The 12,965-nt window shown below is 39.3% G+C and overlaps 1 protein-coding gene across 3 annotated transcripts; it reads left to right on the top strand.

Moving 5' to 3' along the window:
• Nucleotides 1-1,053: 1,053 nt before the first annotated feature.
• On the top strand, nt 1,054-10,137 carry LOC105569965 (solute carrier organic anion transporter family member 4C1). Of its 3 annotated transcripts, none has more exons than XM_012026846.1 (8): nt 1,054-1,226; nt 3,902-4,094; nt 5,448-5,882; nt 6,962-7,206; nt 7,751-8,033; nt 8,318-8,513; nt 8,600-9,216; nt 9,436-10,137. In XM_012026846.1, the coding sequence occupies exons 2-8, from the start codon at nt 3,914-3,916 to the stop codon at nt 9,624-9,626; spliced, it is 2,148 nt and encodes a 715-aa protein (XP_011882236.1). In that variant the 5' UTR covers nt 1,054-1,226; nt 3,902-3,913; the 3' UTR covers nt 9,627-10,137. The 3 variants fall into 3 exon arrangements, with proteins under 3 accessions (XP_011882236.1, XP_011882237.1, XP_011882235.1); XM_012026847.1 differs by lacking the exon at nt 1,054-1,226 and adding an exon at nt 2,300-2,382; XM_012026845.1 differs by lacking the exon at nt 1,054-1,226 and adding an exon at nt 2,451-2,710.
• Nucleotides 10,138-12,965: the final 2,828 nt, after the last annotated feature.

Genomic DNA, 12,965 nt, shown 5'->3' on the forward strand with positions numbered 1-12,965 from the left:
AAATAATATGACATGAGATTCTAATATTTTGTCGAGAACGCTGAAACTTTATATTATCTGTTACATTATTTGAGAATATTGATTAACTGGAATATTCAATTGTCGGTCTATCTTTCGTACGGAAAGTTTCTTTTCTCTGGATCTCACGTCATTTATTCTGTGTTTATCTCGCTGTACACTTTCAAGATGTGTCGTGCATGAATACATGCATAGTTACACGCATCTTCATATTTTCGCGGTCGGTCTTCGCGATCAGTTTTTTAAAGCACTTTCAAGAAATTATTAATTGTTTAATTTCATTCATATTATAAATTTTAATTAGTCGCGGAATGTAATTAAAAAATGTATACTCGTATAACTCGAAGTAAACGCAATTTTATTGTGAAGAAAAGAGGACCGCCGAGAATAATGCGGCAGGGGTGGTGAAGGGCCTCTACAAGTTAGTCTGTTTTTATCGGATAAGAATTTAATTCGTATCTAAAAGGGAGGCATTATTTTATTTATAACCAGAAAAATGCAAAGTTGTAATAAAATTTGGAAGATTCTTACAAGTTGCCAGACACGGTCAAAAAAGTTCTCATGTTTATAATAAAATGTATAAAAAACCAAGTTTATCGAGAACAATCTACTACAATTTTTTCAGCAAAAAGAGTACAAGTTTGCTACAAAATTTCGTAAATCTGCGTTACCCACTTGGCAAAATGTGGATATTGGCTACGTAGTTCATGTCCACGTTTTCCAATGTCCACAGGGGTTGTATCGCATTCGAGGATTACCTAAAACCCGGCCGTGGCAGCCCTCAGGCTTCTCTCCGCGTAGATCCTTATCTCCGGACTAGAACGCTGTTCCATCGAAGACATACGCGTTATTCGTTATTCATTATACACTTTAGCATGGACCGCAACCAGGAGATGCGCATGCTATCTTACGGTCGGAGGCGCGTTGGATCGCTTGGGTGCGAATAATAAGATGTCAGCACCGGTGTCTCATCGGCGATATCCATTGAATGACGTTCCGCTTATCATTCGATTTGATAGAGAAATAGTAGGGGAGCATTGCCATTGACATACGAATAAGCTCAGTTATCCCGCGTTTATCCGTGCTAACTAGAGCGCCCGCAGCGCGTGGTGATTTCCGAGCTACCCGGTAGACGAGACTCGAGGATCGCGATCCAGTAGGAATCGCGGCCCGGAAGTCCCTTCTGCGTCCACGAGTCTAAGGTCAAGGTGAGAAATCATCGGTGATTCGTATCCTTTTCCCACGTCAGAATAATATTTTTACGTGCCTTACAAATGTGCCGTCGCGCCTTTTTTTTCCATAGAAATTAAAAACGAGAGAGAAAGAATTGAAATTTCATTTCACGTAACTTTATCCTGCGAGATAACGGACAGCGCGAGAATTCCAAAATTCGTATTTATTTCTAAAATTAGGAAACAAGAATTTGCATAAGAAATTTATGCACCGTAAAAACGAAAGATACTTTGCACGGAAGATCCGCTATATAAATAATCAAGGTAACGGATATTTTAAATAAGCTCGAGATAATTTTTTGAAAATATTGGTAACTCAATAATGCCAAGGATAATATGAGTAGCGATTTGATATTGAAATAATTGATTGAAATTTAATTTTATAAATAAATAACTTGTATTTTCCGTAGAATTCAACATAATATAATTTGTAATCTTACCGTGATGTTTTTCTTCGCGGAATTTTTATAAGCGGCAGAAACGGAAGTGCTAATCAATTAAGATTTCGAATTAGCGTCTCCGACTCGTAAGACTCGTGCTTAAGATAAATTACAATTACGTAAGCTTACGTGTCTCAGGTAAATTGAAATTGAGCATAACAGTGTTGGTGAATAAATCTCTCAACTGACGGAGTGAAATAAAAAGTCAGTTTCTGAGAGTTTTATTAACAAAATAATTATGCAGCCTTTTAACATAGTAATTTACAACTGAATATTTCATAAAATGTTTGATGTCAAACACTAACAAAGTATCCTGTAAATCAAAGTCATGAAAAACGAACGTACAAACACAGATTCGCAAATTTTAACTTTCTTCATGAAATGAGAGGGGATTTTACAATCCCTTCCTTTGTTCGGAATTTTAAAAGTAAATAGGAAGTTTTTTAACGTATGGTCTCGTTATATTAAAAATTAATTAAAATAAGTATTATATTTCACTGACGAATGTCGACGCACAGAAGTTATATGGCAGGTATATATTTGGATGATTTATTGGCACGATAAGCTGCTTAATTAGATTTGTAGATTAGATTGTTGCTTACAGTAAATATTGCTGAGACTCGCGTTATTGCGAGTGCAAAATATTTCTCAACTTCATTTCTTCGATTTTGTCGGTCGAGTCAAGAAGTCAAGTAAGTTTGATGCGCTATTCTTAATTAATTTATTAAATTTATCACATTTGTATTTCTATAAATTCGCAAATAATTGCGCGTGTATATAATTACGTGTCTATAACTTACGAAGACGCAGTGAGGAGTATTTGTGATTTTAATAATAATATACATTATCGTTAACACGTGAAATTATAATTTCAAACAGTAGGATAAGTAGGGAAAGTAGGATTGAACTTGAAATTTGGTTAAACGCGCTATCGTTTATCTTTTCGCGCGCTCCCGGTTTATGGATATTCGCATTGTAAACGCCAGCGAGATCAGATTGGCGTCTTCTGGCGATCGAAAAGTGAGTTGCGTAACGGATGTGTTTGCGTATATTCAGAACATGTCATTGTTACTGTCGTTATGCTATGCCGACGTACCTGCCAAGCGTTAGCAACGTACGAGATTTATTATCTACATTAACGTAGTAATAATTACGCGACTTATGATGAAAGATAGCGGCCTTATCGCGTCCTGTATTGCACGTACGTGTCTCATGCTCATCGAATTCTCACGCTGCGGTGTGTAGGAGCACTAGAAATTGAATGCGTCTGCAGTCATCGACCACGAGCGACGTGAAAACACCGCAGGCGTTTGCGGCCTCGTAATCCCTTTTTTTTTCTCCTATGCTTCGGCACATGTAACATCATCGTCTAGACCATTCGCGATCGAGAATGCAAGTCACCGTTATCGACTGCTGTTATCATCATGACTATGTTTTTCCGCTTAAGCATTATATTTCATATAGCGCATTGACTTAATTAGTATCATCGGGGCGCTTTTATCGCAAAACTTAATTCTCCGGAACGCTCTCGTCGGAGTAAATGCAAAACATTGCCGATCTCGCGAAGCTGGTTAGAAATCGTTTGCGGCAAGAGCTGACGAGAATTTGAATACGATTTAATACGACTGTCAATGCTATGTATCAATTATCGCGCAATTTATTTGCATTATCGCAAATAAATCTCTACGTTTTTGCTTCCAGTTTTACACGTTATAACATCAGAGTTTATTGAGTGGTATCGAGCTTAAAATATGAAGATATCAGTAGAAATGAAGATAATAAATATAAAAAGAAACGATGAGATATAACTGAAGGTTTGCAAGCGCTATAAAACTGGTCTTATAAATTATTACAATTGCTGCGCTTACAGAGCCTGAACTTTGTGGATTTTGACGAGTTAAGCGTAAATTAATCTACACGGAGAGAACTTTCTCTCAATATTTATCCTGAAAATCGTGTAATCGTGGGCCAATATGGCATTTTGAAGAACTTTACGAGAGTCTTTTGAAATTTTACCATACAGCTTACTAGTAATTGTACTTAGTGCACATTTTATTCGTAAAATGTATGGTAAAATTTGAGAAAACGCTCATAAAATTCGTCGAAATGTGTTGTCCCACGATTATACGATTTTTGGGATAAATTTTAAGAGAAAATTCTCTCTGTGTAGACTTAAGGAAGGCAAGATTCCGCTAATCAATCTTTTTAAAGGCTACCGGAGGTATGAGTAAAGATTGTGGAATATGTGGGATTTATCCCAGATGGTTGGAAAATCGCGCCACCCCGAGGAACTTCATCGCGGTGTACGGTTTGCTGGGCACCGTCCAGGCAATGGCCTTTATCTACATCGTCGTCACCCTGACAACTCTAGAGAAGAGGTTCAAGATACCCAGTCGTACGACCGGTGAGCCTCACTCCCGTAATCACATATAATAAAACTTGACGACGTGGCGACTGTAGTTCATTTTGCAAATATTGACGAAGGTACACATCGTTTACGGGTACGAATCTACGCGGCTTTGCGATCGGGACTCTGTACGGCGACCAACTAGTCTCGGCGTGGCGCTTAAATGTCTGTTTAGAGAAAAACTCAGACGTGAAGTAAATTATTCATAGTCGACACCGCGCTTTATCTCGACACGGCAGAACTTTGAACGTCATCTCGTCTTAATCGCCTTCAACCTCGGATCCCATTGCCGGCAAAGCCGAGCAGTCGAGCATCCGCGGGTATACTCGCGTATAAGTACTCGTACTTGCACACGCACGAATCGCGTTTCCGTGTGCGTCTATCTAGTAGGTAAGTAGTGTGTCGCAATCATAGAAGTGACAAATCTGTCGTATAACGAGCACTATATATGCATTGAAGAGCGAAGACACGCGGATATGCATTACACGATTTTGTAGTTGGCCGCAATACTCGAAATATTAACGTGTTTCGAACAAGTGCGTTCTCACGACGTGATATTTATCACATTAATTTAATACATTAAACAATACGGCGTATCCTCTTGATGTTTGATTTCTGATACATACACGCACACACACACAACATTTTAACATTTTCTTCATGAAACGACTTGAAAAATTAAAAGTAACAGATCAGGAGAGGATTATTCACGAGTGATACTCACGTACTGAAAATGATAAAGTGATCCTTTGTTTGCAATATCGCATTCGATAAACAGAAATGAGCAAGCCACTTGTGCTAATCTAAACCATTATGTTGGTTAAATACTTTTGTTTAATTTAATAAAAATTATTTTTTCTTCTAAGGGTCTGAAATTTCTTTTCATTTGTAGTGACGACATTTTTTATACATATGTGAAATTTATTTTGCACACTTGCTGCGGATATCAATCGTACTGCTTTGCGTAAAATGGATGTCGTGTCAAATGGATGAATATATATATATTATTGTCATATCACAATGTTCCGATTTTTCATGTCGAATTACGAGTCAACTGATAGCCTCATTAACAAGCGATCGACCCATATGTGCGGTATTTAGTATCTGAATAGCGTTCTCCTTGCGATGTTACGAGAGCTCCGGGTTCATATACAGAGTTAATTAACTATGAATTAAGAAAAATTTTATCTGGTATCGAAGAAACACGAAATTTCACGTAACTACATCCAATTTCGATGTGCCTAGAAGAAAATTGCCAAAATGCAAAAGGACTAGAACTGAAAACAAGTAATCGCATCGAGGGGCTATGTAAGGTTATCACGTGTCCGTGTAACTTTCTTATTATCACAGGGTTGATCCTTTCGGGTAACGAGATCTCTCAGATCTTGTCCCTGATCTTGACCTACTACGGAGGATCCAGTCATCGGCCAAGATGGATCTCGGTTGGGGTCGGCTTGAGCGCATTGTCCTGTCTCGTTTTGGCTCTGCCGCACTTCATATACGGTCCTGGAAAGGACGCCTTGGCACTGACGAAGGAATATCTGGATCAGACCTTACTGAACATGACAAGTGTTCCGAATGTTCCGAACGACCTCGCGATTTGTCCGCGCACGGACCAGCCGGAACTTTGCGACGCCGAAACTAAGTCGAGCACTAGTTACCTCCCTCGACTGTTGATTTTCATATCTCAATTTATTCTCGGTATCGGAACTACTCTTTATTACGGTCTGGGACAGACGTATTTAGACGACAACACGAAGAAGAAAAATACACCTATGCTCTTAGGTGAGCATCGATTAATAAATTCTGTGTTATTTTGATAACATTGGTAGATTTAAGCTGGCAAAAGTGCACGAAATCTAAATTCATCTTTGCTTATAAATATAAAAAGTAAAAGCGCTTCTTGCTAATGCGTTGTAATAACTAATCGGTTCTCTTGGCGTGTCTGATAAATATTGCGATATCTCAAGAGCGAATTCAAGATAAGATCTGACCAAGCGTCTGGTTATACTTGGAATGGAATATTCTGATAATTTTATCTGATTTTTATAAGCATTTATATTGTGAGTATTTATAATTACGATGAATAATCCGACACCACTGGCAACAGGAAAACTTCCTTTATTAGCACAACGTTTCGGCCATGGGTTTTGGCTCTTATCAAGTGCAACCAAACTAATTCAAATGGCGCATGGCATGTGGTCAAATGCCATCGGATACCAATTCAAATTATCAATACGCAGACCTTATATCGCTCTAAATACGTATCATCGCTGTAACAACGCAGAATTGAAACTGTCTCACTTACGCGCTGTTATAGCGATGATACGTATCTAGAGCGATATAAGGTCTGCGTATTGATAATTTGAATTGGTGTCCGATGACATTTGACCACATGGGCGAATTATTATACTAATAAAGGAACAACGTTAAATTTGGTTGACCGTATCTCGCAATTTTTATGTCTAGTTTGGACCATGGGTTTTGGTCCTTTTCAAGCGATCTGACTGAGAAAGTCATGTACATGGATTCGCGTGTATTTTGATGATGTAAAATAGATTGTATTTGTAGTCGTAAAATGCTATAAAGGTTCCGTGTCGAGGTTTGCTACACGAGAACATTGCTAAAGAGATGACGGACCATGACTGATAAAGAAAGTTTCTTTCCTGTTGCCAGTGGTGTCGGATTATTCATGTTAATTATTTTAATATTTGCTGGCGGTAGAATATCCTAAATTTGGTTCGAATTTATAATTACGTTTCAATAGTAAATTTTTCAGACTACGCAATTTTCTGTGATATCGTAATTGTTGCATTACATGAATTAAAATAGGATTTAACATGAATTGAAATTCTATTTGCAAGGTTTTACGTTCGCTTTGCGTACCGTGGGTCCGGCGATCGGATTTTTGCTGGGCTATGGTTGCCTGAGTTTATACATAGACCCGAAGCTCCATCCCGTTATTACGAATAAAGATCCGCGATGGTTGGGTGCGTGGTGGCTCGGATGGATCATTCTTAGCGCTACGATGGGTATGTTCGCCGTTTTGATCGCTATGTTTCCACGTGATCTTCCCGCGTCGAAAGATACATCTGAAAAGACTAAGCCGGTAGGTACAATTTACGTTGGACATTATAACGTTGTTGAAATTAAAAAGGTATTTTATTGGTATTTTATCTATTAACTAGAAGTTACTAATGAAACGAAATTAATACACGTGTAATTTTTATTTATAGTAAAAATTGATTAGTTTTTATATATAGAGGGGAAAGTCCCCTATTACTAGATATCTTCTAATATAAGATAACAGCTTTTCAACATCCAAATTCGATCGCAATCTTTTTTCGCAACGATTACACAATCTGACAATGAATGTTCTACTAAACAAATTTTACTCCAAGAGCAATACATTTATGATGGAACCAACAGATGATGCCTATTAATTTAGCAGAAACTCCGCTATCTCATAACAGGAGACTTTTCTCTATTTATTAATCTGTACGAAAGCAATAATGACTTTCTGCGAAAAGCTCAGCCGATATAAAGTTTGCGAAAACATTAGTTTATAAAATTATAAAAAGACAAATCTATGTAGATGACTCACTGATGGATTACAAGTCCCTATAAATTAATTAACGAAAACCTTGTCCCAGGACGGCGAAATACCTTTGAAGTTGGATTTAGTGCTGCAGCAAAAGCCTCCGATACAGATGGAATCCACCAACCCAATGCCCTTGGAAACTGACAATGAGTACATACCGACGATCCGTGAGTTTCCAAAAGCCATGAAACGGCTGTTAACAAACTGGCTGTTGACCTGCAACAATTTAAGCGCCGTATTTTACATACTTGGCGCTTCCGCCTATATCACGTTCTTGGCGAAGTATCTTGAAGTCCAATACGGTACGTCCGCGGCTGGCGGTACCGTGATAGCAGGTACATACGTTAATAACATATATTAAACTACAATTTAACTTTCATTGTTGTTTGAGCTGCAAGTATGTATATCAATTACTCCGCGCGTTATCTCAAAAATATTTTACGCGATAACATTTAATTGCTATCAAAAGCGCTTTCACAAGATTTCAAGATAATTGCTAGCTTATTCTTATAGGAAATAAAATCGATTTTTCTGCGACAAAAAATTCTTTTGTTACTTTTTGTATATCATTTAACAGTAACGGCATACTTGTAACACGTTGCTTTGTTCTAATTCACAGGCCCCATATCGCTAGTCGGTATGGTATTAGGATTCTTGTTATCGGGATTAATAATTAGCAAATTCAAACCGGGTCCCAGGCCGCTCCTCGCGTGGAATGTACTCGTCGGCATTTGCTTCGTCCTGGGACAAATATTATTCATATTTCTTGGCTGCACAGACGCTGGAATTCGCGGTGTAGACTTGAAGACTATGCAGTAGGTATATTTGGAATTTGGTCTTTCGATAGAGATCACAAATTTTAGCATCCCGCCTAATCGCTACAAATTTTCTTCATTCGCAGAATGAATTTGACAGACGGTTGCAACGTCGATTGCAATTGTGCAGGCGTCAAATATTCGCCGGTCTGCCACGAGGCGTCGAAGACAACTTTCTTCTCCGCCTGTCACGCGGGATGCCGAACGATTCTGGACGACAAGCAGTTCGGGAACTGCAGTTGTCTGCCGTTGGACGAACCCACCCATATCGAAGGCCACTTCGATCACTTCAGCAACAGTAGGGAAGCGGCTTTCATCTCGGAGCAGCAGATGTATCTGCCCGACTCGCAGGCGCTCCCGTCGATCTTCGATACGGTCAGAGCTGGTCCGTGCACCGGTGACTGCAACCGGCCGTACTTGCTTTTCACGGTGCTCACCTGCGTGATCCACTCGCTAGGCTGTTCCGGGAAAATCGGCAATGTTCTGGTGAACTACAGGAGCGTCGAAAAGAGGGACAAGAGTTTCGCCCAGGGCATCACGCTGATGATCGTCTCGTTGCTGGCTCTAATTCCGGGGCCAATTATTTATGGGGCTATCATCGACTCGACTTGCTTGATATGGGAGGAGTCCTGTGGGACTAAAGGAAACTGCTGGTTCTATCACAGGGATAACTTCCGATACTTGGTGAACGTCTCGTCGGCCGGTGGGTTTCGTCGAGTTTAACGACCTATATTTCACTAGCTGCATGTGTTTGTCCGCGAGGCTGATTAGATAAAAATGGAACGAAAAAATTACAGTAGATAAGAGCAAGCTGTCGGACAAGGGACAAAATGATTTTATTAATCGATTGTTGATTCGAGCATCGTGTGCGTTTGATTTCGCCACCTCGGTTACAAAGAAGCACCGTTTCGTCATGTTACAGGATTTACCATGATAGGGGTACTATTCGACGGTGCGGTTTGCTATCTCGGCAAAGATTTAGATCTGTATGGCGCCGCGGAGAGTGACAAGAGACGCGAGTTCGTGAAGGAAGACGTCGCGATTGATAATGTAGACAAGAGGAAGGAAGTTAATGGGAATTTAAATCAGAGGACAGAGCACAGTCGTCTATAACGCTGCTGTCCAACAATGGACAAATCCGATAAGATTTGTGGAATTGCTCTAGGTACCTGAAATTCCGGAGCTTTCGTGACTGACGCTGAACATTCCGATGATTTATAGATAGTGCAATGTTTCTATTAGCGGCATCAGCTAATCATGTAAATAACGTTAGTATAATGCACCTTGATTGTTAAACTCTCAAGCTTCTAAACGCTCGGAATCGAAAGCTTGGAGCTATCGTTGTTACAATTTCGTTGTTAAACCTTTATTTCCGAATCATACTCATTCCTATTTCTTTGTAAATAAATTGCGCTTATTTTTTGTTAACACGTTATTACCCTCAGGCTTCGTCGCGTTCTGTTCCACACTCGAAAACTTTTCATTTTTTATCTTTTCCTCCGAATCTTCCGTTCGGGAAAACTTTACAAAAATTATTTCTACATTTTAATTGTCGTTTCCATTTCCGCGATTTTCGATCAAGTAAGTTCGAACGATCCGTTGTTTTGATAAAAGGTATTCACCCTTTATTGCCTTATCGCTCACCAAATCTCCCGCGAGTAAGATATAACACGCCGCGAGACGAAAGGGTTTATTCGAAAAACTACACCGTGGATCGGTGAATAGACCGTGCTCGCTTCTCAGTTTTAGAATGAGAGGGGACGAGCGTCGAGACGATGGAAGATGGAAGTAAAGTCTCGAGGCTTGTCTTCAAGCCACCGAATTTCGGGGGTTCGGCGGGGGCATACGGGCCACTACCGGACGGAGGGATTACATCCCACGAGGCTGACGGTAAAAAGGGAGTTTTTGTTTGAGAGCCTTTTAATTTTTAAGCCCACCCAACTAAAGCGGGCGGCTTGGCCCGTGTAATGAATTCCGCGACGTTCCCGTGACGTCAGGTCGTTCCTATCGATCGCATCCTTCGGAACACCATTAGAGGATGCGCTTCGGCATTACGATTAAGCGTTCTACCTTATTCCATCGCAAATAAGGAAAAATGAGGTCTATGAGGCGGCTAGCAACGTCTGTAACACTGACGCGAATGAGGATTCGTTGCTACGTCGTTGATGATGATGCAGCGAAATTTATTTTAAAAAATTCTCTATCAATCTTTCGTTGCGTTGTTGGAATAATTTAATTTGAAGAAAAACTCAAGGAAAGAAATGGCTGCATGTTTTATGCATAGTATTATAATTTTATAGAAGTTACGCAAGGAACCTGACACAGAAGGTAATCGTTTTACAATTGTTTTTATAACTATCTTATAATTTGAAGAGAGGCAGATTTATTTACAGTAAATTACTGATCGTTATCTTTTTGTGATAATATCTTTTAAAGATAAATAAATATATTTAACACGTACAAATTTCTATTGTAGAAGCTATCACTTGTTCGCGCCTCGACCTGATATTGGGAAGTTTTGCTGTTGTGTGTACACGGTTGCATTGTGCATGACCCTGACCCATCTTTCATATAGACCTCATCAACGTCTTCTAAGTCGAGGTACAGTCCGATCAGACTAGTAGCGAGACTGCCCGGTAAAGAAGGACAGAAGGTGTGTGGTATAGATGACCGGAAGCAATCGGTTTACTTACCTTCCACCACTTCCAAGCTCAAGAATCGCGCCGCTTTTATTATCGATTATGCTTGATCCAACTCGAGGTTTTCTTTTCTTCTGAAGACGACACGATCATAACACATTTGACATGGCGTTGCTCTTTTCTTAATAGAGATAAATTATTTTTTTTGCAAAAACCGGCATATTAGCACGCAACGACACAAGCTGGGCAGGCAGGTGGCATAAAGAACTAATCGCGAGTAAAGGCCTTAGAATGCAGCTCGTGAAAAATACTTGGCCATTACCTCTGCCGTAATAATAATGATACTAATGCAGCTCATCCGGCGTTCCTTCTGCCATTCTACGAATGCTGCGTAATTTACAAACGCAAGTGGGTTGTGCCATTTAAAGCGCTTGACGAAATTTGTCTATGTACTGGTGAAGTAACCTTGTACTTTGTAAGTTAACTTATCATGTGCAATGGGATATCATACAAAGGGAAATTGCAACGGAATTGATATCGTGCGAGAGACACGTGTCCCCGAAGCGTAAATATATAATAAAAATGTAGCAAATACATTTTGCGGATTATTGCAGTACGTAACGTAACGTAACTGAATGAAAATGGTCTAATCATTCCAACGTAATCTAACTTAATTCTCAAACTGCATGTCTTCTAAGATTGACGGTGCACTAAAAATTGTTTTGTTATCTTATCTAGTTTCACACCGGCAAATTTTTGATCATTTAATACGCGACATATATTAAAGAATTCGTAGAGTTATCACCACTTCTCAAATTTACGACTTGAATTTCTTATTATCTTTTAATGTAAGTCGTAAATAATCTACAAAACATTGGCATACAAAGTAAAAATGATACAATTAACGACTATTAATAGGACATTGGATATCCGTGGATTCGAAATCTTGCGGGGAAGAGTTCCTTCAATTTCATCGTCCCGATCCAAAAAGGTGGCACAGCCTTCGAGTGATATACGCGTTTCAGGTTGCGTAAACATCTCGCCGAGAACCACGCAAATACAGAGTTTATAAATCACGGTGGATTTGGATTTTTTTCAGCAATGGGAAGGCGTCTCGCCATTCTTAAATCTGGTCAACGTCACGCGCTTCGAAGTGTCATAAATCTGACGGTTACAGTACATTGCGAAGAATATCAACTTAGCTTCTGTGTATCAGTATTTACTTAAGTAACATTTAATAATTATATTTCTGTGACGAGTGACGGAATATGTTCGCCGATTTGGCGATAATCAAGAAATTCTGTAATTGCGCGAAAGCTGTACGAACGAAGGTTTAAAGTGACATGTACTCTATAGTTTACAACGAATCCAATTTATGCGCAAAACTACGAGTTACATAAAAAGTAAAACTTGGTAGCTGTAGAATCTCTTCTACAGCAATGGCTTTCAACGTGTCAGTAAATTGATATCGAGTACTTCTGCGAAGATTTTATTTGCATGCATCAAACGGCAGATCGAAGTTTCCAAGAAATTTGTGTACACACAGTGTATTCCGCGGTGTATTTATGATGTTCTTATCGTAGATGTAAATTTTCATTTGTCTCGGCAGGTTTGTGAGCAGACAAATACCGCAGGGAAGACATTTCTTGCAAATCACGACGAATGTCAGTTTGCAAAACGAAACGAAATCATGGCTAATTCGATATAATTTAACTGATAACTCGATTTCGCGCCTGAATCGATCTTTATGATTTTTCTCAGATTTCTCACTTTACAAATATCTAACAAGCTCTCATCGTGTAAATAAATCAAT

The sequence above is a fragment of the Vollenhovia emeryi genome, unplaced genomic scaffold (assembly GCF_000949405.1).
Source record: "Vollenhovia emeryi isolate VEMERY1.0 unplaced genomic scaffold, V.emery_V1.0 DF939122.1, whole genome shotgun sequence".
In the NCBI taxonomy this organism is placed as follows: Eukaryota; Metazoa; Arthropoda; class Insecta; order Hymenoptera; family Formicidae; genus Vollenhovia; species Vollenhovia emeryi.